Source organism: Falco biarmicus, chromosome Z, assembly GCF_023638135.1.
Source record: "Falco biarmicus isolate bFalBia1 chromosome Z, bFalBia1.pri, whole genome shotgun sequence".
In the NCBI taxonomy this organism is placed as follows: domain Eukaryota; kingdom Metazoa; phylum Chordata; class Aves; order Falconiformes; family Falconidae; genus Falco; species Falco biarmicus.
Genome location: NC_079311.1, coordinates 11,854,343 through 11,880,019, shown reverse-complemented (window position 1 = coordinate 11,880,019; position 25,677 = coordinate 11,854,343). Strand labels below are relative to the sequence as shown.

Sequence of the window (25,677 nt, the reverse complement as noted above, 5' to 3'; positions counted from 1 at the left end):
ACTGCTCTGTTTGCTCATCGATTCAATGGCCACAGTGAGCAGAAAGAAAAATGTCCTCCAGAAAAAGAAGATGCTGATGGTGGCTGCATGTATGTAGTCAGCACAAAGAATGATACAGTCTAGCAGACAGCCTGTTAACCCGTCTGCTAGACTCAAACCAGTAAACTCTGCAGCACAGTAAGTTCTTCTGTAAGCACAAGAGAATACAAAACACAACTTACCCTTTGTTTGAACTGCAACTGTAACTGAGACAATGGTGTTTCTGGAAGAGATGGCCGTAATATTCACCACATAGTTACTGCCAGGGTTAAGATCTAAACACACCTTTGGATTATCTTCACTTGTAGTGATGTTAAATATCACATCTTCTGAGAACGTCTTCTCATCCCATCTTTGGCCCAATAAGTGAAACTATTGGAGATAACAAAAATGATGGTTGTGGCTCTCCAAATTTCAGAATACTAGTTCAATTAAGCCTTAAGAACCTAGGATTACATCTGGTTTAGACTATCAGCTCAATCAAGAGAATAGGCTTGTGACTAACTGTTTTTGTGCAACAAGACAATGTAATCAATTAGATTTTTAATTTATTTTGTCTGTTAAATTTATGACTGTTTTCTCACACATTTCTACAACAAATAGAAGAAATTATAACACGGACCCTACAAACACCTCCAACACAAATAGTAAGGTGTAAGTAAATTTTCTTTCTTGTTTACAGCACACAAATGGAAACTACATCTGGTTGCTATTTTCTTTTCTCTAGTTTTTCCCCCTTGCCCCACAGAAGCAGTAGTAAGACAACACCAAACAACAGTAAAACACAGGTGATGCACACAAACTGAAACACAGCAAGTTCCATCTGAATACAAAGAAAAACTTTTTTGAGAGTGACGGAGCACTGGAACAGGCTGCCCAGAGAGGCTGTGGAGTCTCCTTCTCTGGAGACATTAAAAACATGCCTGGATGTGGTTCTGTGCAACTTGCTCCAGGTGAACCTACTTGAGCAGAGGGCTGGACTAGATGATCTCCAGAGGATCCTTCCAATCCTGACCATTCTGTGATTCCCTAAGAGAGTCCCAGTGCAGTGAAAAAGAAACCTGCCGTTTGCTGTACAAGATGAAGGGACATGCAAAACTTATCTAGTTGAGCTCAAGGCACTCTAGACTGTCCTGAACTTCACTGCAAGCACCCTATGCCTGCATCATTCTCAGTTTTGACTATTCTGAAGTGTCTTGCAAGTAGATGAATTCAGGCAAGAGCGTGTGCAGAACACATTACAATGGAGATCCACAGCTTCCCAGTTACCACCAGGTACATGAAAAGCACTAGTTTTGCATTGTTACGGTAATTGGGAACTCGCTTTTTCCTTCTCAGCAGTGCTCAATAAAAGGATGCAAATTAAAATTACATTGATTTACAACACAGGAGAAGAAAGACAGGCTGTCTTCCAGCATATCACCCAACCTTGAAATGTACTGTCCACATTAACCTAACTGCCCCGGAGATCCAAAATAATCCACTTTTTCTTTTTCACCCTATTTGTACATGCTCAAAAAACAACCTTGCTTGGGGTATTGCCGTTCCCAAAAGATGGGAATCCTTATCATGTTGGTTTGACTTTCGGTAACACTAACTGAACTACTTGTTTCTGAGACTTTATGTCTTAACTTTTATTCTGATGTTTATAGATGGCAATTAAAAGAAGAAAAAAAAAAAAAAAAGAAAAAGTAGTTACCAAAGTTGCTTTCAATTTCCATGAAAAACAGTTCTAAAATGTTCAAATAAGAGATGGTTGAATCCCAAGCAAGGCACAGTACTTCAGTAAATCTTGCATTTCCAAAACAAGTTACATCCAGTATCTGCAAGTGATACACTGCTTGCTTGAAACACCTGCATCAATATCAGGGACAGAATCCAAGTTTTGCAAGGTTTTCTATGTCAATGTGACCCTGAGCTCTACAATGTAATTTCACTAAAGAATAAACTTGTGCTTAAACATTTCTTACAGTTTCAAGCAGATGTTTAGGTGATTTACTAGAAAAGGATCCAACAGCTTTTGAGTTTTTCAACTAACTTTAGGACAGGGATTTGTTTCTTTCCTAACCCAGTGAGCTTTATGTTTCTAGGCTTTTTACCAGGACTAGCAAGACAAACTACCATATAAACAAAAGCCACAAAACATATCTCCACTACTGACTCAGGATTAAGCAGGACAAGGCTACTCCCAAACTCAAATGGTGCCCCACTTACTGTGTATGTTTCCTGCAAACCCAGCCTTCCAGTTTTCCTTCGCCACTTCACACAGGTTTCATTGAATATGGACAAATTACTTAGTAATTCCTCCTCTGTGAGCAAAAAGATGAACAAAGAATGAAAACAGTTATTATTTCTCATGCAAATTTTATTGTTTGGAGCCATCGTTTGTTTCTTCCTTATTCTGTTTGGTTGTGGGGTTTTTTTTCCAAACAGGAAAAATGAAACAAGGTAGGCAGAAGCTAGGTAGTAAATTTTCCTTTGACTGCGTCAGCTCCTAAAATTAAAATACAAGGCTAACAGAAGAAACATGTTCTGAGCTAATGACTGTGACAGAGCCAGAATTCCATAAATTACCATGACTAATGAAAACAAAATACTTTCTAAGTTTGCATTTTAATCTAGAACAATTTGAATTCTAATGACTTAACAGATCTTGAAGAGGAACATTATAGTTCCCTGACAGCAAAGGAACAAGCTCATTAACTATATCAGAGTACTGCTATGTTCCTATATATAAAAGCACACATATACAACAGCATTGTTTCTTACACAAAAATCCTACAGTATATACTGTACTAAAACCTTTCATATTGGGTGACCAATCCAGGCAAAAAAGCCAATAATAAAAGACATTTTGATCTGCTTCAGACATTCTTCCTAGTCATAATACATTAAACATCTACCATGTATAGGTATTCCTGTATTCCTGGTCAAAGTCTTCCATTAAAGTGTGCTTATGACAGTATTACACCACCAAAAATGAAAAGCAATAAACAATGCCCCAGTTCCACTACTTCTGCCACCCATTCTATATTGTCCTTGAACTTGGGTGCCAGCAACTGGATCTTGTGACATGCAATGGTCTGTCTCCTAAAGAACAAGTCACTCACAAATCAACTTGAAGATTTGTAGACCATTGGCTCTTATGGATTAGAAGTCTTATCAAACTGCAAATAAAACAGTCAAGCAGATTTAAATGAACTATCTGTAAGAAAAAGAGGCTACCAGTAAGCCAACAAACTTGGAAAAAAACAGTCTCCTGAATACAACAACCTATATTAAAGCATTTTAAGAAAGCTTCTGTGTTAGACTGGAAAAGAGCTTTTTTGTACCTAAATGAATGGTTTGGTTCATTATTTGTTTGGGTTTCAACATGTTTTCAAAAGGTGTTGACATTTCTCCTTGTTTCACAATAAATGAAGTAACACAGCCACAGTAAAACACTTTTCAGAACAAGCACTAGATGAAAAGCATGAATCCCACACAGCCAGGGAAGACAGTTACAGCAACCATAGATAAACCCTTCAACACACCTGTGTTAACTTACACACTTTCAAGGTTGGTTTATGCCTCAGAGAAAAAGACAGAACCAGTAAGATCAACTCTGCTCTATTTTAGGCAGTTCTCTCACTGCTGTCATGAGACACAGAGCAGCTGCCATCACAAGACTAAATAGAGTATCCTCCCAGAGCTAAGAGCAAAGCTCCTTCTGCTTACAAAGTGATCTGGTCTTCAAATAGTCATTCCTTTGCCCAGCGGTGTTTTCTTACTACATTCACTGCATGACAAAGGTCGCAAATCCAAGCTCATACAGATTCTAAGCTGAAAAGCCTGTACTAGTTTGGCAGATTCTCCAGAAATATTCACACAATAGTTGGTGCAATGCCCCGTTGTAAAAGCAAACATAGTGCAGGTTGCTCTTCCTCTGTATGCAAACCTCACTACCATTTCACAGGAGGGCCCTTGTAGCGTATGGACATGAAGCTGTCACTGAAATAAACAAATACATCAATAGTCTCTAAAATTCCTATATGTAGGTAGTTACTTAGAACTGCAGTGTAATGGTTTGCTTATTTTGCAGCACTTTATTTTCTTTTCCCCTTCCTTTTTTTATTTATTATTAAACTGTCATAAAACAGTTCTCTAACGGTATCTCCCTCTCCACATACTCAACAAAAAGATGCCTTATTCACAAGACTAGTTGATCTCCCAACTAATTTTAATTCCTACATTACAAGCTGTCGTTAAATATGGAAATGTTGTTGAAAGCTTCCTCTTCTACAGAGGAGATTAATCTGCATGTCCTCTAAAACAAATTTCCTTACATATGGCTGTCTGATTAATTGTATTGAAATACTGCCTATTATTATTATTATCTGTTTCACAGTAATGTCTAGAAACTCTACAGTACTAAGACTTCTGTACCCACACAAAGCAAAAGAGTATGTTCAGTTACTGTATTCTTCAAATCAGATAAATTTTTACTAAAAGACCAAAAGGCAAAAATGACTCATTTGAGCACAGCCAGAGGGAAAATGGTTGCATATCCATGAGAACTGAATTAAAATGCATTACAAAAATAAAAAGTGAAAAAAAAAAAAAATTGCCAAGACTGCTCAGCAAGAAAATCAGGCACTTGATTTTTGAGTTCATAAAATACCCAGGAAAAAAATAAAGCAAAATAAAGTGGCAAACAAAAAAGTGTTTTAGCCGGGTATTCAGTCACAGAAAGAAATCTTTTACAGTGGCCTCCTTGGAAAGAAGTCATCAGAACTAGTAGAATTTTTTTCTGTAACTACATCAATTTGTCTGTTGTGCTTTCTGAACTTTGGGAAGAACTAAGCCACTGTGCCATTGCCATATACCCACAGAATACCTGGCAGACCTTTTCTCAAAAGTTTCCAGTCCAAACAAGTAGGAGCAAAAAAGGACAAAAAGTTGTAACATCCACAGAGCAAAGACCACAACAAAGTCCTGGGCTTTCTGAGGAGACTGCTTTTCCTCCCTTATTCTTACTAATCACACACTCTTTGGATAACCAAATGTACACCAAGTGCTTGGTTTAACATTAATCCCAACAGTATAACCCAATAACAGCACAAAGGTATCTCTGAAAAAACTGTCCTCACACCTAGAGGAAAACAGGTTCCCTAACAGGTTAGTTCTGTGAAATCTAACAGTGCTAGTGTCTTCCACAGCTTGGGCTCTCTCAACAGGAAATGCTCTATACATGCCAGGCCTTAGTATGACATCTTAGCAGACAGTGGCATTCAGGTTGTCAACATACCTGATTTCAATCAATAGCTTTCACTCAGACTCACAAATGAGATGGGACAAGTAACGACCCCCAGTTTCCTCATAGTTCAGCACTAGAAATGTCAACTTGTGATTAACAGAGAAGGCCACTGGATGCCACAGATGCTCCACTGACCTCCAGGTTACCCTCACAACCTCCCTTCCATCCCAAGAGAAAGGGTCCTAGAAGCGATATGCGAATGCCTGGAGACCAGAGCAGAAGGGTGGAAAAAGATCCTGAAGTCAAATACTGAAAGGTAAATCTGTGAGAGGGTAGAGAGGTAAAAACAGCACTGGCGGTTAGCAGACAGGAAATACGAGTGCTGGTATACAGAACAAAAATGGGAAAACACATAAAGTAAGTAACGAAGTGATTCAACAGTGCCAGTGAGCATCAGAAGGTGAGAAATCATGTTAAGAAAGCCCAAGAAATTAATTCTAAGAGGAAAACAAGGAGTGAAAGTCTGTCTTTTTTACTCCCCTTTCAAACGCTCTGCTAGGAAGCAGGGCCTCTCTCTGTGCCTGAGTGTGTAGGAAAATCTTAGTAATTACAGCCAGTGCATAAATGCCTGTACTTTCATGGTCTTCTGCCTTAACCCTGTGCTGTAAAGGCCAACCTTAATTCTTCACTTAACAACCTATGTGAGCTCAGCTCCCAGTACTCAGTGTTATTATTTGCTGACTCAGGGAAAAAAAACACAACCCTGTGTCTGAACACTCATTAAAACCACCTAACTTCCTCCACACGTACAATCCACTACTCCACAGCTGTAAGAACACTTGACTACCACTGACTTCAGCCCGAGATACACGTTAGCAGTGAAGCATTTTTGAACTTGCATGAAGAAATGGTATTTGTCAGAAAGCAGATAGAATCAGCTTCAATCCAATATTTCATCTTCTGCAAGTAGCTAAAAGAGCATCCACACGTGCACAACTCACAGAGCTCCAACCACCAATCTCCACACAAGCATGCAATTTAGGGAAAGAAGAAATCCAAATACTAGCTTTTATGTATGTTTTGCCTGTTCAGTCCTGTGAAAACTGTGAATGATGCTGCAAGTGCCATCTGCTATAAACATGCACCACTCATATGTTCAGATGCAGAAATTAAACGGAGAGCAAACAATGCTTCAAGGAGAACTTCTGCTCAGACTGTTTCAAGGCACCTGTTCCATAGCATATAGGCAAACACCTCTTGCACAATAACTTTCTCAAATGTACACGAATTTATTTTACAGACATATCTTCAGTATTTATACCATTTAGGATAGCATGATAAATTTTTATGAGTTTTCCACATTTTGAGTAACCTACTTGCTCCCAGTTTAACTAGAATTGCAAAATTAGCAGGTTTTCACCTTCAGCCCCAAACTTTACACAGAGGAAATCCACAGAGAAACAGAAAAGCTATAGGTAGAGACCATCATGCAGGAAGGAATAGACAAGATAATTAATGATTTACTACTTCCTTTGGTCTAAAAACATTACCAGGAGACAAACAGGAGGCAGAGTAACTCATGCATTGAAGCAGACTGACAAAAACATAAGAGATGCAATTGTGACCATACTTACAGAGGAAAGATGCATCAATCAAGGGTGTCACATTAGACAGGATTAGATGGGCTGGGATTACCCCACCTGAAAGAGGTTCCCCAAGACTAGTATTCGCCATTGCAAACTGGGTGATTATTAACATCGTTTCAAAAAACCAAACAAACAAAAGCCTAAACAGCCCTGCAAAAAGCTATGGGTTTTTTTGTTTAACTGTTAACTGGGTTGCATCACTATGATCTAAGAAGTACCACCTCTCATAACACAGACTCCACCTTTTTCCAGGCAATTAAAGAAATTACCAGATTAACGTATGTCTGGATTTAACACATCAAGTTAGGCCTTTACAAAAACTAAGGCAAATCAGATCCTTTTCACTGATGACTATAATTATCCTAATGGTTTGATAGGGGGCTTATTACTACCAAACCCTGGGTTTTGAATCAATGCCCACAGATGTGAGAGTGACACCTTTTCTGTTAAACTCATAACTGTTGACATAGCTAGGAACAAAAATTAGGACAGTGACAGTTAACCCATTCACTGTTGTATGGAAATTACTGATGCTGCCAACACAGAAACATTCCAGCTGCCTTTCTGTATCATCTCTTACCGTACAAGTGAGAAGCTAAAAACTGACATCCTGGAGGATTCTAGCTAGAGTGGAAATCAGTCATTGGGAACAGGAATAAAGCACAGGAGAAGAAGGGAAAGTGAAAGCAAAGGGAAAACAATTCTGGATTAAAAAGTAAGTAACTAGACCCTCTCAGTTACATGGGAATTATCTTTGCTGTTGGTCTACAGTTAAAATTAAATTAAATTACACCTGACAGACAATCCTGCTCTGTTTATTCCAGACTAGATTCTGATTTTGCTTCTGATTTCTTCCAAGCTTTTTTTTTTTTTTCCTTTTTTTTCCACTATGAAAGTATTCTTTCCCTTTTCTGCAGTGTTTTAAAGTGCACAGTGTGGACAATCTGCTTTGCCTTCTTTGGACCAATTCATCAAACCACTCTTCCTTCTAAACCTTCAAATCACTGAATCATGTATTTAGCAAGTATCCTCCACTCTCTTCACCTGTTAGGATTTTCAGTTCTATCATACAACACCAATTTTCTAGGAAATGTCTCAAAACCAACTAACACCTTATCCCCTTGATGTTTTGAAGATACTCTTCACTACCATAATACCCAAGTTCTATGTGATTATCTCAACAAAATCTCCAGAGACCAGGACACACAGCTAAACTCTGTCTGTGGGTGGGGAGTCAAAACACAGAAAAATGAAGCATTCTGAAACAGAAAACCAACCTTTAGTAAAAGGTGGACATTTAGCATTGCATTTAGTAAGAGGTGAGGTAAAAAACAGCATGCACACAAAAGGTTATGATGCAGAAGCTCCAAGCTTAGGATCAGACAGAATGTGCACTACTGTGAAGAATGATTTTGCCCCTTTTTGAGCTCCAGGTTCACAGGATGTTGGGACTGGATCATTTTTTCCTCTATTAACACTACCTTGGAAGGCTCTCACAACAAACTAGTAAGATTGCTGTGCCGTCAAACTCAGCATTAAAGGGACACAGGTCAATTTTCCCTTTTCACTGCAACAGATACTCCCCGCTGCCTGAGTTTTGGAATGCTTTACCAATAATACACATCACCTTTCCAGGCAGGTGGGATTCACCCCTTCCTCCAGCCTTTTTACATATCCATGGATTTTTCCCACCCGTGTGCAGAAGCTGCTTCTTTTGCAAGGACAGTATTTTACTTATTATATTAAAAAAAACATTTCAATAAATGCATTTCTAATAACAATGCTACTGGAAACTTCTTTAAATACTGAGAAGTTATTCTCTAATGCAGACTTGTATTTTCTTTTCCTTGGATAAACATAAGAAAATTGGACAAACTGTCTGTCTTGACACCATATTGTTGCTACCCACACCAATAGATGCTAAACACACCAAATACTAACAACCTCCAAAGAACACAGACATAGAGAAGGAGTTTTCCAGAGAAGGAGTTTTCTGGGATCAGAATAATGAGCAGCAGTCAACCCAGCCTATGTGCTTATAGCCAGGACTAGAGCCAACTGTTACAGAAAGGATAGATTAAATACTGTGAAAAAGCTCTCCCCATGACAAGGATGTCCTTAGGACTTGGGACTGGGAAATTGGAAAATGCTTGATGAATACTACACTGGAGGACTCTGCAAACAGGATGAAGAGAGCTGCAGTAGGTAAAAGGATTATCTCCCTCCAAAATATCCCTAACAATTGTCCAATTATCACAGAAAACTGCACCAGACACTACCCCCTTTGTGCATGAACTGACCCCTTTGTAATTGCAATGAAGACTGAAAAAAGTACCAGCTTTACAGCTGCACACGGTATTAAGAGCAAGGCAACCCTGTAAGCACCCTATTCACCATACTGCATCTTAACTTTCCCAGGATGTGCAAGAAGTAGGTTCCCAAAAGTTAAGCTACATGTGTGTGTATGTATGTACAGCCACGCACATACACAATCGACACCTGTTACAAGGGAAAAATATTCTACTTCAGCACCTATGTTAGTCCTTCCCAATATTTAATATTAAACATTTATATACAAGTTCAATGAAAGATAAAATCAACTCATTTACATATTTTCATTTCAGACAGCCTCCAGTCCCTCACCCTGCCTTCTCAAGATTATATACTTCATGGACTTGATAATAGCTTACAATATACATTGCACACTGTACCATTTGCAAGTGCAGATTTAGGAACAAGTATCTCAGATAGCCAAGGCACAAATCACCTTTTTTCTGGCTGTGTTACAGCCATGATAAGTTAAAAAAAAAAACTTTATTTGCAGAATCTATCAAAAAGAAAAACATGAGAGCAAAGGCTTCATTTTATACTTTTCCCTTTTATAAAAAATAGCAACTATAATTCTTATGTTACCTTATGTTCAAGTTTATGCCCACACCCAGAACCTCTATCAGTAAGATAAATATTACTACCGAAAAAGTTTAAGTTGACAATTTCTCCTCTGAAATTGAAAATGGGAAAATCAAGCTTGTTTCAAATGATTTTGTATTCCACCACTGAATGCTATAGCACTTTATAGCCATAGCCCTCCCCTGTAACAAACAGCGATATTATTCCCCCCAGGGGATCTTTTTTCCATTCTGAAAATAGACTTCCCAGATTTCCTACGAAATCCCACCAGGTGCAATGTATGCCTGGAATAACAGCACACCATTTCTGCAATGAAAATAAATGAAACCATGCATTTCTGCCCAGTAGGGGAAAAAGTTCATCTTCCAGGACAAGTTGTACAGGATGTCCAGACTTACATGTTGAGCATACTGGACAGCAGGTATTTAATTGCTGGTATGTTCTCTGCACCTTAATCACTTGAATTTAGATATATATATATTTTTGCATTATACACACATCAAGGGTTGGGAAAGGAAGACTGTAATCCAGCTGACTATCATCAGACTTCACTGCTGGTGGCTTAATCGAATCAGCACCTCTCAGTAATATTAATTTTGTAAGCAATTTTTTCCATATTTAAACCATCTACAATTAAATATACTTTTATATATATCACACACACAAAACCATTTACTATATAACTGAACAGACAGTGCAACAGACAACACAAATAAAGGGCATTCCATAGCAATCACTTCTTAAAAAATGAAGAAGTGATTATTTGCCAAGGGGGACATGCTTAGGGGAATTTCTCACTTCTAATGATGTTTATCAGGCAGTAGAAAAAGACAAATGGTTTTCTGACTTCTATCATAAGTTATTTTGGAATGGTACATGGTTTTCTCTCATTTTAATGGGAATTACTGATTAATTACACACACACTTAAGATCATATACATCTGAAATGCATCATTACTGAAACACGAATTTCATTTCAAAGCCATTTAGCTCTAGTAAGTGCGAAAAACGGAGAAGCTAAGAAGCTGAGGACCTCTGGACAAGTTTCCTTTTCATGATTTTTTTTTCCCCTCCCAAAGAACCCTGGACTGGTCAGGTTATTTTTTAAAAGCTTTTTTCCATTCTACTTGACTGCAACTGACTTTTTTGGCCCTCTGATCCAACACTGGAGTCTACATTTTTGCCTCTGGCAAAGCTCTTGCTGAAATCCATAGTAATGCTGTGAATGCAGTCTGCAGGTTCAAGCCCTTCAAAGTTTCAGAGTGCTCAAGACAGAACTCTTGGCATTGCAAAGACTGACACACCTGATTAACTAGCTACTCTACACAATGCTGACTTCAAAACCAATTCAGCAGTGCTGCTATGCAAATTGCCTGAATCAAATAAGAACCTTTACTTCTAACAACAGCAGTTCCATTTTTAGTAGGGCACTATAAAAAGTGACCGAACTGCTTTTCTGTACGCTCATTTTATTTGACATCACAGGTTTATACTTGCAGTGAATGCTCAAGACATGAAGTGAGGCAAGAGAGGCATCAAGTGGCAACTCTGTGTAAATGCTTGGTCTGTGAAGCAGTAGCAAAGACATCCTGCAAGTCCTTCTGAGTAACATGTGGATGTTCCAAGGCTTGAGAACAAGAGATGGACAGTTGTAGAGCTATCTTGTGATACGTCTTTCTGAGGACACAGAACAACACTAAGGAACACAACAGCCATAGTCTAAAACCTGCTATTTTTTTGCTATTACTATTAAAATGTCAGTGCATCCTGTTTCCAAGCCCACATTATGACATCTTTGTTACGTATCTCCCTTCTCAGGGCCCAATTCTTTTACAGAAAATCCTTTTGGACTGAAATTCAGACAACTGTATCTAGGTTGGAAAGGCAACCATGAGCAAAGTTTACCTTGGGCATTATGAGAGGAGGAAAAAAAAAAAACCAAAAAAGGACCAAAGTTCTGGATTCCATTGCCCTATATTCATCACAGGGCACTTTATTAGTGCCACAAAAAAACAGTGTTAAATGCCTTGTGTTCATCTAGTGACATTCTCCTGGCTTTTAAAGCTGAAGGTTCTCAGTGCAGCAATAAAACTCCAGTTGCATTAGACCCTTTCTGTTTGAAATAAAAAGCTAGACAGCTAACAGAAAGATCTGTGTCATCCACTAGAAACTGTTGCCCAGTTAAAATTCTCTTCCACGACCTTTCCATCCAAAGTACTACCACATTCCCTACATCATAAATCAGAAATGGATTTCTTGCCTTCATCCTTCCTCCTGTTCCTACCTTCAGAACAAGAATGAGAAACTATATAAATAGCAAATCCCACGGCAACTCCTACAGTAATATTTACCTTTGCATATGTACGTAATATTCTCCCATGACTGATCTGTTGTGCATTCTGAAAAATTCCTGTCTCCATTAGAATAATATCCGTCTTTACACTGATAGTACACTCTGCTCCACAGAGTGGTAGAGTTGTCCCAGGTCATTTCTGTGTGTGGAATCAGCAAAGGTTTGCCACAGTCTATTTCTGGGACAGAAAAACAGTGTATCAAAACCTGAAAATTAAAACAAGTAAGGCATATCAATGTGTTTAAGAAGAGAGATTAACTGTTCCAGCAAGTAACACTTCACTATTTTTTCACTTCCCAGGGATTTCCAGAAGTCAGGTTAGCCCTTTAGAACCCAGAATTCTGTGACTGGAGACTTTCTAGCAAGATGGAACACTTATCCTTCAAGATGAACCATAAAAAATAAAACAAAAAAGCATCCTGTTTAGAAATGGAGAACAAGGATCTCTAAGCAAATTTTTACAAATGGATCTATCTCCCTGCAACACTGTCTTATCCTCCACATGCTGTTTATTCCTTTATTTTACCTATGATTAGGAACAATAGATCTGAAAAACAACACACGGTCCAAGGAGTGATGTAAAAGAACAGCATCAAGAAGGTTATGTTCCTTTGCCAGTGGATTTAAGAAAAAAAAAAAAAAAGAAGCTGGAACAGGCAAGCACAAAGAGCACTTCTGGGGGAAAATTTGATGGATTATTCAGACCACTTTAGAGATAATTAGAAAGCTGGGCTAAAGCACTTATAAATTAATTCATTTGCTCAGAGGTTTCCATGATAAATTTATGGAACAAAAAAGAATAGAGAGTGAAGACAAATCAATAGAATATTACTAGGGTTAAAATTCCCTTTCAAATCCACAATGAACACCAGACCCCAATAAAAGATTCTGCATCACTTTACTTGCAAGAAGTAAACAATGTAAGAATTAAAATCTGACTTTTACTAAAGCTTATATGCAGAAAACAAGTGCTTTTAAAACTGTTTAATAAGTGATTCTGAAATTCTACTCATACAAAGGAAAACAAAGAAGTGAAAAACAAAGTTTATAGAATCAAGATCTGTACAGCCTTTCAAAGAAAAGTTAAACAGATATTGCAATGGCCAATACATCCACCATCACGATTACATTCCTTTTCATATCCCAGTGTGTATGAATGTATGTACCTACCGTAAATTGTCAGAACAATATTCAGAATAACTAATGCACATGCAAAGAATATGCTTAGTTTATAGAAGGACAGTATGTGATGAGACACAAAAATTACTGCTGCTTAACTCCAGCTATCTGTCCACAGCCATCCTGTAATCAGACTGAAAAGCATAAATGCAGAAGTATGTTTCTGTGCAACATATTGAACCTTCTGTTTAGACTGGTGACACAGAATAAGAATATTAAAGAAAATTCTAAAAGTAGAGAGTTGTTGTAACATATAAATTGCATATTCAAAAAAATTACTATGTTTGATTGCAATGAACAGAAGACTCTACCCTGCTGGATTAAACTGAAAAGGTACTTATCACCCAATGAATGGAAAAGTGAAGTTATGCCAATGTAAAAACTGACTGAAGACTGTAATTATCCTGAGGTCACATTAATTAATTAATGAGTTCAGAGTAAAAAAATAGACTATACATTTTGGTGGGCAAAATAGTTCTTTTTTAAATATACCTTTTTTTTCTTCTTCTTTTCTGAGTTTTTCCCTTTGTCAAGGAACTTGTTAGGCTGCACTCTTCCAAATCGCAGTAACATAAGGGATTTATGAGTCATGTCAAATAACAATAGCATGCTTGAGCAGTCATAGTTTGCAAATGGTAACTGGTCAAATATGGGAATTTTAAGGGGACACTAACTGCTAATAGCGGTTCAATTTTGGAGCAGTGGCTTCAACCACAGCATAGATATTGACATAGAAAAATGGCAGGAATTCAGGTTGAATTTTCATTTCATGATAATCCCAATGCTTGACATGCACTGGGATTTTGGTCTTATATGTTAACATTTAATAATTTATTGCAGCTTCATTAGCAGCACAGATTAAAAAAAAACCCCTGTTTAATATACCACTTTTATTTTGTGACTGAACTTCATATGCCAGAAGACTGTATAATCTGAGTACCCAAAGAGGATGTCTCTAACTGATGTCTGCGATTTATTATGGTGGTTGTAACAGTATCTATGCCAAATAAATTTGAAGGCAAATTTCATTTACCTTTGCACACCAAATCAGTGCCATCCCACTGTCCTCTGGCATTGCAGACTGCAGTCTGATTGCCGCTTGCAACAAAGTAACCATCGACACAACTATAAATAACTTCACTTCCATATGTGGTCCCAGTTACAAATACTGGATGTGCATTTAAAACAGAAGGTGGAACCCCACAATCCACACCTAGGGAGAGGTATAAAGAGGAAGATAAATCTGTTAGTCAAGCAGCATAAGTAATGACAACTGCACTCAGCGAGTATTTTTTTTGTTGTTATCAACTAAGCCTCTTTTCCTGCAGTAACCCAACACTCACTCCCTCATGTCCTCTGCAACACCCCCAATGTAACTAAGCATGCTGTAGCTACTCCAGAGCTGCTTCCAAACACAATGACTTCTCTATCTTTCTCTCAGAATGGCCTGCTAAATCTGTGACTCCTTCCTCAGCCTGGCTGCTAATATAGAGAAAATGGCCTGGTTTTGTTTTTTTGTTTGGTTTTTTTTTTTCTTTAATCTTTAAGATTCTCCTGCTTTTACAATCCTGATTACAAGTGGCAAGCTGGTTCTGTATCGTTTGAAGAAAGCAACAGTCAGAGGGAGACAGACAAGCAGAAACTGCCTTTAGGAAGTAAAATTCTAAAAAGTGCACAAGGACCCAAGAAAGGCAAAACCATAGAAGAGGTTACAGCATACAATACAAAAGCTTCCTGTTAAAGCCAGAGTCTACATGATGTTCAAAACATATTGTAATAGTTGGTCTATTCACAAACATGCCAAGTTGTCAATTACAAATGCATAAAACAAAGCAGGTAGTACCAAAAAGCAATTTGTTTGACAAGATGTCCTTTTTCTAAGGTATTTTCTAAGCCATCTAAAAGGCACTCACGTTAGCATGACACAACATCACATTCAACAGTTTACTTCATCTGAAGACAATTTTTTTATTAATATTCCAGGGAAGCTATACTCTTCACAGACATGTTACATCCATACACTTACATTTAAATAAAACAAGGAGATCTGCCCCACTTACAGTACCTTGATGTTAGGTCACACACCTTACCGAGTCTGACCTACCTTCAATGGCCAGTTTCATCATGACTATATAAACAAAACTCCTATATCACAATAAGAAGGAAGACAAAAGACAAACACTGCTTTTTCTGAAAAAGAAGACATTACACCTGGCCAGAAGAAATTATTGAATTAGCAATAAATAATTAACAAGAAAATTCTCGGAATTTAAAGAACTATTTAAAGGTGCCTTTGCCACTATTAAAAAGAAAAAAAAATCAGACCTGATGGTTTTACAAAAAGAGAAGTCCTAACTGAGGTCCAGGAAAAGAGATTGCAATACCAAGAGGAAATAGGTTTGTCATTTCAGATTCGTGGGCTGTTTCTTGGTGGTTGATGTATTTTATTTCAATTAACCATGACAGATGTGTTCAGAAACTCTGACCTGGCCTACTGTTTGATTGTAGATATAAAAAACTACATGAAAAAGCAATCACTGAAGAATATTAATATAAAACAAATGTACCAACAACTCATAAGGACTGCATCCCACAAGCTTTCTTTACAGACCTCTTGAGACTTTGGGCACTTCATTTTTGTTTTCAGATTCCTTGTCCTTTATTTATTTTTTGAGAAAACTGGCATTTCAACTGTTTTATTTTTTATGTCAGTAATTTTGTATTGTTTTATCTTTTCCTTCTTATTAATTTTCTGGTGATATTTAATATTTCACTTTTCTCAGCCACAGTGATTTAGCATCTTTATTCTAATGTATTCACTTCCCATAGACACACATACAAACCTCACATTTCTATCCACTTTCATGTGTGTGTGTGTGTGTCTGTGTGTTAGTTAGAAAATGGGAAAGTTTTAGAAACCAAGAGGGCTTTTGTATTTTGAGAGAAGGAACTCTCCTCCCTAAGTGATAATGACAGTTCTCCCTCCTAGAATTGTTATATGCTGTAGCTTCTCTTAGCTAGCACTTCAAGTGTCATTTAACTAATGTATAGACTTTCTAAATACGCAGAGGAACAGATAATCCTTCACTTGTAAGCAGCAATACTTCAACAGAATGGGCAATTGGAACACCAAAGCAAGTGGAAGTTTCAAAGATGGTCATGGGAAATGTGGTCATGCAAATGCTTTTAAAATCACAAAGGCTATCCAGAGATGAGGGGTGGTATGACACCTCTCTTTACTGTCAACCCCTGGAAAAAAATTTCACAAGCTGTCAGAAAATTTGTTCCTTTTCATGAAAGGTCACTGATGCCTTCCAACTCAGTAGCTTTTCCCACGAAAGGCTACAGAAATCTAGTTTTCTAGGCCTTGGTTCACAGGCAGAAGGACACATTGCAATATCTATAAAAACACAAGAATCAGCATCAAAAATGACACTACACTAACAAGAAGAGGTGGCACAATTTTATCTTTTTTTTTTTTTTTTTTTTTTTTTTTTTGCAAATAGCCAGATCTTGAAAATTACCCTTCAGACTGAGGAAACAGTCGACTGTCTCACAAACACACTTCCTCTTATGCATAAACTCCCTTAAAGAATTTAAGAAAGATTTAAGACTCTTCTCACCTTTACAGCTTAAAGTGGAAGGTTCCCAAGTTTCGTTTGCAGTGCAATATGAGAACTTCCCCTCGTTGCTGTAAAACCCTTCTTTACATTCATAATGAACTGCACTTCCTGGTAGCAAGCTGTAGTTCCCTACAATGTAGCCATGCTTCATTTCAGGAGGTGAACCACATCCAATTTCTGCAAAGAGACTGGGTCAAAAGAACTCACAGTACAATAATCACAACCAAAAAACACTTTAAAATGGGCTAAACTGGATGGTCACGTCACAAACTACACCAAATCTGATGAATCTGAGGGGTCGCCAAAAAGGTAGACTATTAGAGTTGAAGAGTTGTACTGGCCACAGTTGAAGGAGCACATGGATCCAGGTACTGGATCTAAATCTTTACTAACATACAGCTGGAGCCATTCACAACAACAAAGAGAAGACACTGCAATGTGATGGTGCTTTACATGTGCCAGTCTCGTTACATCAATGACTGAATGGTACCTCAACACCAGAGGAAAATTTCAGGCCCCAATGCACAGCCTTATTTCCCTGCGCATGGAAAAAGTGAAGCACTGTGGATGCACTGAAATGAAATGCGGTCCTCAATTCCTTCATCACACTGAACCAGCCTGCATACAAAAGCTACACACCTTCAGCTCCTTTGTCCAACTCTGCAAGTGACACAGACTGTGAGATAAGCAGGATTATCAGTGATTTTGGCAAAATGAAGCAGAGCACTCCAGCTGGAAAAACTGGATGGACCACAGGCAGTGAGCTTTACTGATGGTCCTTGCAATAATTCAGAAATGAGAGCTGGACATAATCAAGGCAGTTCTTTCCACCTGGGATGCCTGGGTTCATTACATACTCTAGACAACTACAGCTTACACTGCTAGCACTTTGCATCTGTGAGAATCTACACTAAGAAGAAAGGAGGAACAGATTCAAACTGAAATTTTTTTGGTTGTTATGGCAAGATAAACAGAAAAGTTTATTTATGCAGGTGCCACAGTATGTAATAAATAGCTAAACTATTATTTTATTATTCCTTTCCACTAGACTTGTTTCATTCCTATGACCTCTCTTACCAGCTGTTTATCCTCTCTGCCCTTCCCCTTCATGCACTGTGAATATATAAGCAAATGGATTATACCACACTTTCTTCCTATTCAGAAACTAACTACATCACCTTCAGAGCATTATTAAGCTTCTCTGACCCTACACAACCGAACCACTGCTGAGAGCCTGTAGAAATCATACCTGGTGTCGACCCTACCATCCACACACCACTGGAACAAACTGAACCCAAGAAATAAAAACTCATACAGCAAGCAAAGTCCACAGAGAGGGCTTCTGCCATGCAGACTTAAAAGCACAGGTCAGAGCAGGTACTATTATATCACATAAGACCTGATTTTATCTAATAGCAAAACCAGCATCCAAAGACTCTCACCTTTGCATGAAACTATATTTTCATCTGGATGAAAAGAATGCTCTCCATTTTCTAATTTATAACCATCATTGCAGTAACACTTGTAGCTTCCTTCAGTATTCATGCAGCTTGCATTGGGACCACAGAGCCCAGACTCCTCACATTCATCTATATCTAAAAATTCAGAGAAATATATACAAACTTAGTAATAATTTGGGGTTTGTTTTTTTTTAATTAGCTAATCTAGGACCCAAGCTTAAAACAAATACAACATTTCATAATGGGTTCTATGTAGCTTGTGATGGCTTTTCTAGGAAACAAAGGAGCTTATCATTGCCTGGTGTCCAAGCATCTGGAAGGAGGAGACTCTCAGTTTTGTAGCAAGCTTTCTTTTCAACTGTTTCTGTTTTACCTGCCAAGTAGTTTCCAGCGTTACCTCCTGCTACAACAACCCCAGAAAAACTTCCTGTCTGCAAGTATCTTAATCAGCTGCAACAGTTTACCACCATAACAAGGAGCTGGCTAATTCTACAGTAAACATACGTATGACATTCTGGGGGAAAGATAGGGGTCATCTTATTTTCTCTAATCTAGCTGCTTCTTCTGGAAAGATTATCACTTGAATGCGACTGTGAAGCATTAATTTGTAACACAGCAAAGAATGCAAAATGGAACTAATTCATGGCTGTTAGAAACTAGATGTCAAATCACTGTCTGCCTCCACCACAAGAAGTGCTCTGATACAGTTTCGGAAAGCAAGTTATAAAGTGACAGGGAAAAACAGATTTGTGCAGTAGTAAGTTCTGGATTCCTGGTGCTCAAGTTCCTTCACGATGTCTACCTGTACAGTTAGTGCCATCATTGGGAATAAATGTCTTGTTGTTGTTGGAGGCTCGGTATCCATCAAGGCAAACACAGTAAAAACTTCCGTGTGTATTATGACACAATGTATGATTTCCACAGATCTTGCTGGCTCCAATCTGGCATTCATCTTTATCTGTCAGCACATTTAAAACACAGTAGAAAGAGCTTAAGAAGAGTAGAGTATCCTTCCCTCCTCACTCATTCCTGTGAAATCTGACTTCTCCTGACTTTGTCTAAGTTATTTGGGATGTATACACTGCTACTAATTTGGAGTATTTACACCAACAGAGGTGGTTGTCTCTGGGTGAAACTGTGAATAAAGTTTCATGACACAGCCTGAGTTACCTATGAGCTGTTGAAACCAGAGGGCTCTGCTCTCCACCTCTGCTCTTCCTTGTGGCATACACTGGCTGCAGCACTTGATGAAGCTTGTGCTGACCTTACCCAACTGGCAGAGAATTAACATGGCAAAATATACAGCTTGCTTTCTCCCACAATAATGAGAAAACTGAATTCTGTGCAGGGCCCAGTGGGTGCCAGGGCTTGTGAAAGAAGGGGAAGAGATGGAGTGGAAGAGATAAGAGGTGGAAAACCTTCGCCTTTAAGCAGTGGTAAGCTATTACCTACACTCAGACACAGCATTTGACATCATCCTTTGATTTACATACTGATTTGTCATGTATGAGAGAGGATTAAAAGGACTTATCAGCTACAGTAGTAAAACAATGCTGAACAACACTTTTCGTGTAACAGACACACCTAACATATCTGTGTATATATGCACGCTGTTAAGAACAGATCTTCAACTTCTGAAATTAATTTTTAGTTACCCAGAACTAGAAAAATCAGTAAAAATGTGCTACTTTTGTCAGTTTTATTATCTAGTTTTCAGTTCAATGAAGCATAGGTTGAAAAGAAGAATTAAGTGAAGCCCATCATATTTAGTTTCTATTCCTGAAGCTAGGATAAAAAAATATTAAATAAACCATTCCAGTACTTTATGTTTTAGAAGTAAATGTTTGGTAAACCCCTACATTTTCTAAGACAAAATTAATTTAAATCCTTCACTATATAGCAGAAACTGAATAAAATAGTTAAGCAACTAAGTACAAAATTATATTTACATCAAGTACAAGTAAAGTACAGCTCATGGATAGCTGGGCAGGAGGGGAGGGGGCAGTGCATGGAGAAAACAATCCACACCTATTATCTGTTTTGGAAATTCTGCCAGGAAATAAGAAAGCTTTTACCGTGTTTTGAAAAATTCAATAATATTACTCAAGAAAGAACATTTTAGGAATGTACTTTCTTGCCATTTTATGAACAGGCAGCCTACCTTGACAATGGGTTCTTCCATTGCCTACAAATCCATAATTACAGATGCAGACACTTTTTCCTTCAATTTGATGACATGTAGCATGAATGTGGCAAGTTGCACAGACATCTGGAATGGATCTGTTCACAACTGCTTTAAGAACAGAAAGACACAGTTACTTTTTTTTGCTCTGTTTTAAAGCGGACCATAATGGTGGTCTGGTATGGGTAACTGGCAAGGAATGGAGGATAACATCCAGATTAAAAGACATAGAATAAAACGCTATCTCCTCCCACCCCGTTTTCAAATTTGCAAGAAAACCACAGCCGTAGTATTCAGAGACCAAAGATAAAAAATAAACAGAAAGGATTAAACAAAATAACTACACCAGTTGTCTCCAACCATCTAGTCTCTGACAACAAGCAAATCAGCTTTTCAGCAGTTAGGAAGGCTTATGAGACATATAATAAACAGCTTCATCCAACATTGATCTTTTCTCCATATTCCTTTTCTTTCCCTTTTGTCTTTGTTTCCTTATTTATTCTATTGTTTCTATTACTTACGCATAGACATTTGGGCTATTTATCCATCTACTTGTATTTTGTATCATCAACATGCATATGGTATAAATGCTATTCGTAAAAATGATGTTGCGAATGCTTCCAGGAGGAAAATGACTTAAAGTCAGTGAAAGTAATTTCTCCTCAGTTAACATAAGACTTTTCACCCTGGCATTACAACGACCTTACGGTTTCAGTGACTTCACTTATAATAAAGTCATTTTAGAAATCATTTTATATTAGAAGTAGTTTAGCAGCATATCATATACAACCCAATTTATTGTAATTTGATAGGGCTATAAATATACATGAGACTGTAATAAAATATGAGCTTCTCTCATTTGTATTCATACTTCTAGTGTGTTACATGCATTTCTCTCCATTTTTGAAAGCTCTTTTTGTTATCTTCATACATGCACTGACTTTCCAAATTATAAACCTCAGAACGGATGGCTTGAATGTAGACAAAGCATGGATATGCTTACACTCTTATTACATTTTAAAAGATCAAACTAATACTGCACATGCTGATGTTATCTCATGAGGCCGCACATAGCTGTATGGAAATTTTCACTCTTCTAAGACAGCAAAGACTGATAAAGATGGTGCAGTTCTTACAGAATACAAATGTCACTGCATATATAGCAGCTTTTGACAAAACTGTGCCTAACTTTACACAGTGTGTACATACATAACTGTAACTGGAAGGAGAGGGCAGCTAAACACTCCAGCCAGCTTTTTTTATGCACCAAATTTACCACTGTGATAAAACTGCTCTTCCACACGCAGCATTTCAGTTCTACTTCACAGGGCATTTCCGAGTGCCTTCAGACTTGTGGGAAGCATCATTGATTCCTACATCTAACTCTCAATGCTTTTATATACTTTAGTGTGTGCTCCTAACAGGGACAGAAGGCAACTGTCAGCATGCAACGGCAGCCAACCTAGATCAGAAAAATAAATTCACGCACAGCCACAGTAAGAACTTCCTCATGATACCTCAATCTTCTGATAAGGCATGGGAGTGTCCTCCTCAGATTGCTGCTCCGGGAGATAACACACGGCTCGTGTCATCGTCGTCACCCCCACCCCCCCCAGCCCCGACCACTACGGATGAAACTTTACGACTTACTTACCCTTAGTACCATAACATTTTTCACTCTGGCACCGAAGTCACCACACGGTTCCAGCCCTACCAGCCAAGCCCTCCCTCAGGCGCAGCTCCCGCCCCAGCCAGGCCCTCTCGCCCAGCAGGTGCGGGGGTCGCTGCCGCCATGGCCCTCACCACTCGCCGGGCAGCCGCCCACCACGGCCCGCCACCGCCTCCACCTCACCACCAACGCCCGGCTGCCGCCGTGCCGGCAGGTCAGGCGCCTACCGCCGGGCCGCGCTCCTCCCGCCGCCGCCCGCCTCGTCCCGCCGCCGCCGTCCCCTTCGCGCCTTCTCCGCCTCGCCCGAGGGGCGCCGCCCTCACGGCCCAGCCGCGGCCCGCAGCGACCGGCGCCGGGTGCGGCCGGGGGCCCGGGGAGCGGCCGCACTTACCCCGCCACCGCCCCACGCACTGCGGCAGCGCCAGCAGCAGCAGCAGCAAGAGCGGCCCCAGCGCCCGGCCGCCCCCCGGACTCATGTCCCCGCCGCCGCCTCCGCGCCCCTAGGTGCTGTGTGGCCCCGCTGCCTCCGCATCCTCCCCGCGGCCAGGAGAGGGGAGGGCGGCCCGAGGGGAGGGCGGGAGGCCGCGGTCCCCGGGCCGAGGGCGTCGCGCTGCCCCTAGCGCCTGCTTCCCGGCGGGGCGGGGGCACCCGCTGGCGGCCCTTATCGCCGCCGCCGCGCCCGCGGCCCCCCCCCGGCTTTGCCCTCAGCGAGGCCCCTTTCCTCCCTCGGCCGAAGATCCCTCGCCCTAAAACCCTCGCTTTTCTTCCCTTTTCGGTTTCTTACATCTTCCCTGGCACTGCCCCTTTCCTTCCCCAGGACACCGCCTCCGCCGCGGCCGGGCGGGTGGCAGAGCCGATAAGGGCTGCTGCGGTCGGTAGCGGCCGGCCCGGGGTCCGGGGCCCGGAGATGTGGCGGGAAGGGTTATCTGCCATCCCTGGGGAAGGCGGCTACGCCCGTTTGTGCGCGGCAGCCGCACTGCTCCCTGACCGCCGTCGGGGGGGGGTCCCCCTGGCCCGGCCCGCACCCCGGAGAGCAGGGGCCAGGGGGGGCTGCCCCCCGCTCGGCGGGGTCGGCACCGATCGCGGTACTCAGGCGCGGGGGTGGGGGGCCACACGCCACCGGCCCTCGGGGTTGCCGCTGAGCGACGCTTCCTCGGTGCAGGCCTCGGCCGCGGCGCCGGCGAAGCCCACAGCTGTGCTGTCACCGGTACCGGCAGTGCTGCCTGGGGAGGCTCCTGCTGCGGGGGACGGTGACCCTCCGACAGCTCCTGGTGGTCCTGCAGCACTGCCAGCCTGAATTTCAGAGCGTGGCCTAAGGGGGGGTGTTTGCAGCTGCCATCGCCCAGTGACTCCAGTAGGGAAGTGCCAAGGAGATGAATGGGGGCAGCCCAACAGCAAGATGGATCCAGGCACGTTTGATGTGCACCAGGGGCCACCAGGGACCCTCCTGACAGAGGTTTGCTCACTGGCTGCATTGGCGTTACGTCAGTGCCCTTTAGTGCTAGCACAGACAAGGCTTCCGTCACCACTGCATCTGAGTGACACAAGCCCCACCGGTTCCTGGTGCGCTACCACGACAAAGACCAATCTGTGTCTGATTTCAACAGAAACAAACCCCAGTTTCATAAAACAATCAGCTTTATTTACTTTTATTTATGTAAGTTGGTCTGTCCCTGTGTATTTTAACTACTGTTCTGCCTGCTTAAGTGTATACGTTTTTATCCAGCTTCTGCTACCCTTACTCATCTTGACCAGGGTACAAAGTGACCTGATTCTTCAGCGCTGGCCAGTTAGATCACAAGCAGCCCTGCTTTTGGAGTAACAAGCTACAGATGTCAATACTACATATTTCTGTCTTAAATTACTGACATTGGAGGCATTCATTCTCAATGGTGGCATGTAGTTTATACAGAATGATTCAGAGAGCAATTGTTCTGCACAGCATATTAAAAATGATATGGAAAATAATTTCTCTCCCTTAGCACCCCACTGAGTTGCAGACCCAGTAATCAGTGCAATTTCTACTGTTCTTTTTATAAAAAGTAGTGGGAACACCTGTTCATAATTATAAACACCTCACACAGCAAACAGCAAAGTATCTTTGGCAGGAGGCCTGAAGAAATACATCATTATATTTATAAAGAAAACAAGTTTTTAAAAAAGCAATATAAACATTCTTTAAAGAAAGTAACAAGGAAGTGTATCAGTTGAAGAAAATGCAGGATGCAGACTGAAACAAACCTTGTTTTGTTCCAGTCTCGGATGTCTTAAACAGCCCATTAGTTGCTGTTTAAGACATACTTCAGAACCAAATAATTAAAATGACACACAAAGGCTACTTTACATACATGTTGCTTCCATATCTAAATTCAAAGCACAGTCATAAAAGATGTTGAGAGGTCATCTTTTCTGGTTTTCTGTTCTACAAGATCAACTCTACATAAATGATTCTTGACATACTTGTCTAACTTGTTTTTCATAGTGACAGTGATGTAAAATTCACAGCATTCCTAAGCAATCTGTTCCAGTACTTCGCTTTGTAATCTGAAAATGGTAATCTAAGGTTGAATTTAACTTTTAGTTAAATTGTTACGTCTTTCTTCAGTTCACAACAGACTCCCAAAAGCCAAAACCAGCACAATGATCTGGACCCAGGTTTGAATCAGCCACTGACATGAGTCATAGATCACTTGTGCCCTGACGTCACCTGCCCAGGTTGTCAGCTAATTCATTTAGGAAGACAAAGATTCAGGAGGGTAAGACAGATCAGTGTCCCAACATGCTGATCCTTACAGCTTAGACAAATCTAGTGTAATTCATGCAAAATGTGTAATGAAAATACAGGATAATATTCACATAGATTTTCTGTTCTTGACAGGGTGTTTCCACTGTCAAATTTGAAGGACCTAGTTTGTAATGAGAATGTTTCCTTTGTCCCTGCCAGAATTAAATCTCACTACCCTGAAGGCATCTGTACCACTATTTGCTTCCATTTCTCTTCTTTGTGATAAAGAAAATAGTTGCGATGGTCAAAGCAATTGAATATATCCAGAGACACTTGGAAGTTTCCTGTGCAGTTTTTTCCTTGCAGCTGTCTAAATGGAGATAATTGAAAATCAGAAAGGCAAGCAGGATTAAACATTGCCCCAGCTGTCTGTATTTGTTCTGTCTCCTTTGCAGAAAGTGAATGTTACTATGTCATCTAAAACACATTCTTCTTGTAAGGATGTTTGGCATAGATTATGCTACATATTCTTACATATAAAGACAAAATATTTGATACTAATGGCTTTTTCAGCAAACATATTTTTAAAGACACAGCAAACATCTTCAGAGTGAATAAATGTAATTCATCCTTGTTAACAGATAACTCAGCTATT

General features: G+C 40.1%; 1 protein-coding gene across 12 annotated transcripts in view; it reads right to left on the bottom strand.

Moving 5' to 3' along the window:
• SUSD1 (sushi domain containing 1) overlaps positions 1–23,050 on the bottom strand; it is a 52,333-nt gene extending 29,283 nt beyond the window's left edge. For 3 of the 12 annotated variants that reach the window (XM_056324581.1, XM_056324591.1, XM_056324592.1), the window contains exons 1-9: positions 22,689–23,048; positions 20,608–20,739; positions 19,249–19,404; positions 18,429–18,581; positions 16,987–17,163; positions 14,397–14,576; positions 12,183–12,362; positions 2,254–2,348; positions 222–411 (exon numbers count right to left, since the gene is read on the bottom strand). In XM_056324581.1, the coding sequence (XP_056180556.1) occupies positions 222–411; positions 2,254–2,348; positions 12,183–12,362; positions 14,397–14,576; positions 16,987–17,163; positions 18,429–18,581; positions 19,249–19,404; positions 20,608–20,739; positions 22,689–22,773 (1,348 nt within the window). In that variant the 5' untranslated portion in view covers positions 22,774–23,048. Of the gene's footprint in view, positions 1–221; positions 412–2,253; positions 2,349–12,182; positions 12,363–14,396; positions 14,577–16,986; positions 17,164–18,428; positions 18,582–19,248; positions 19,405–20,607; positions 20,740–21,895; positions 22,098–22,688 lie in introns of those variants that run through there. The other 9 variants (XM_056324587.1, XM_056324593.1, XM_056324586.1 and 6 more) reach the window with 8 other exon arrangements.
• Between the last annotated feature and the right edge of the window lie 2,627 nt (positions 23,051–25,677).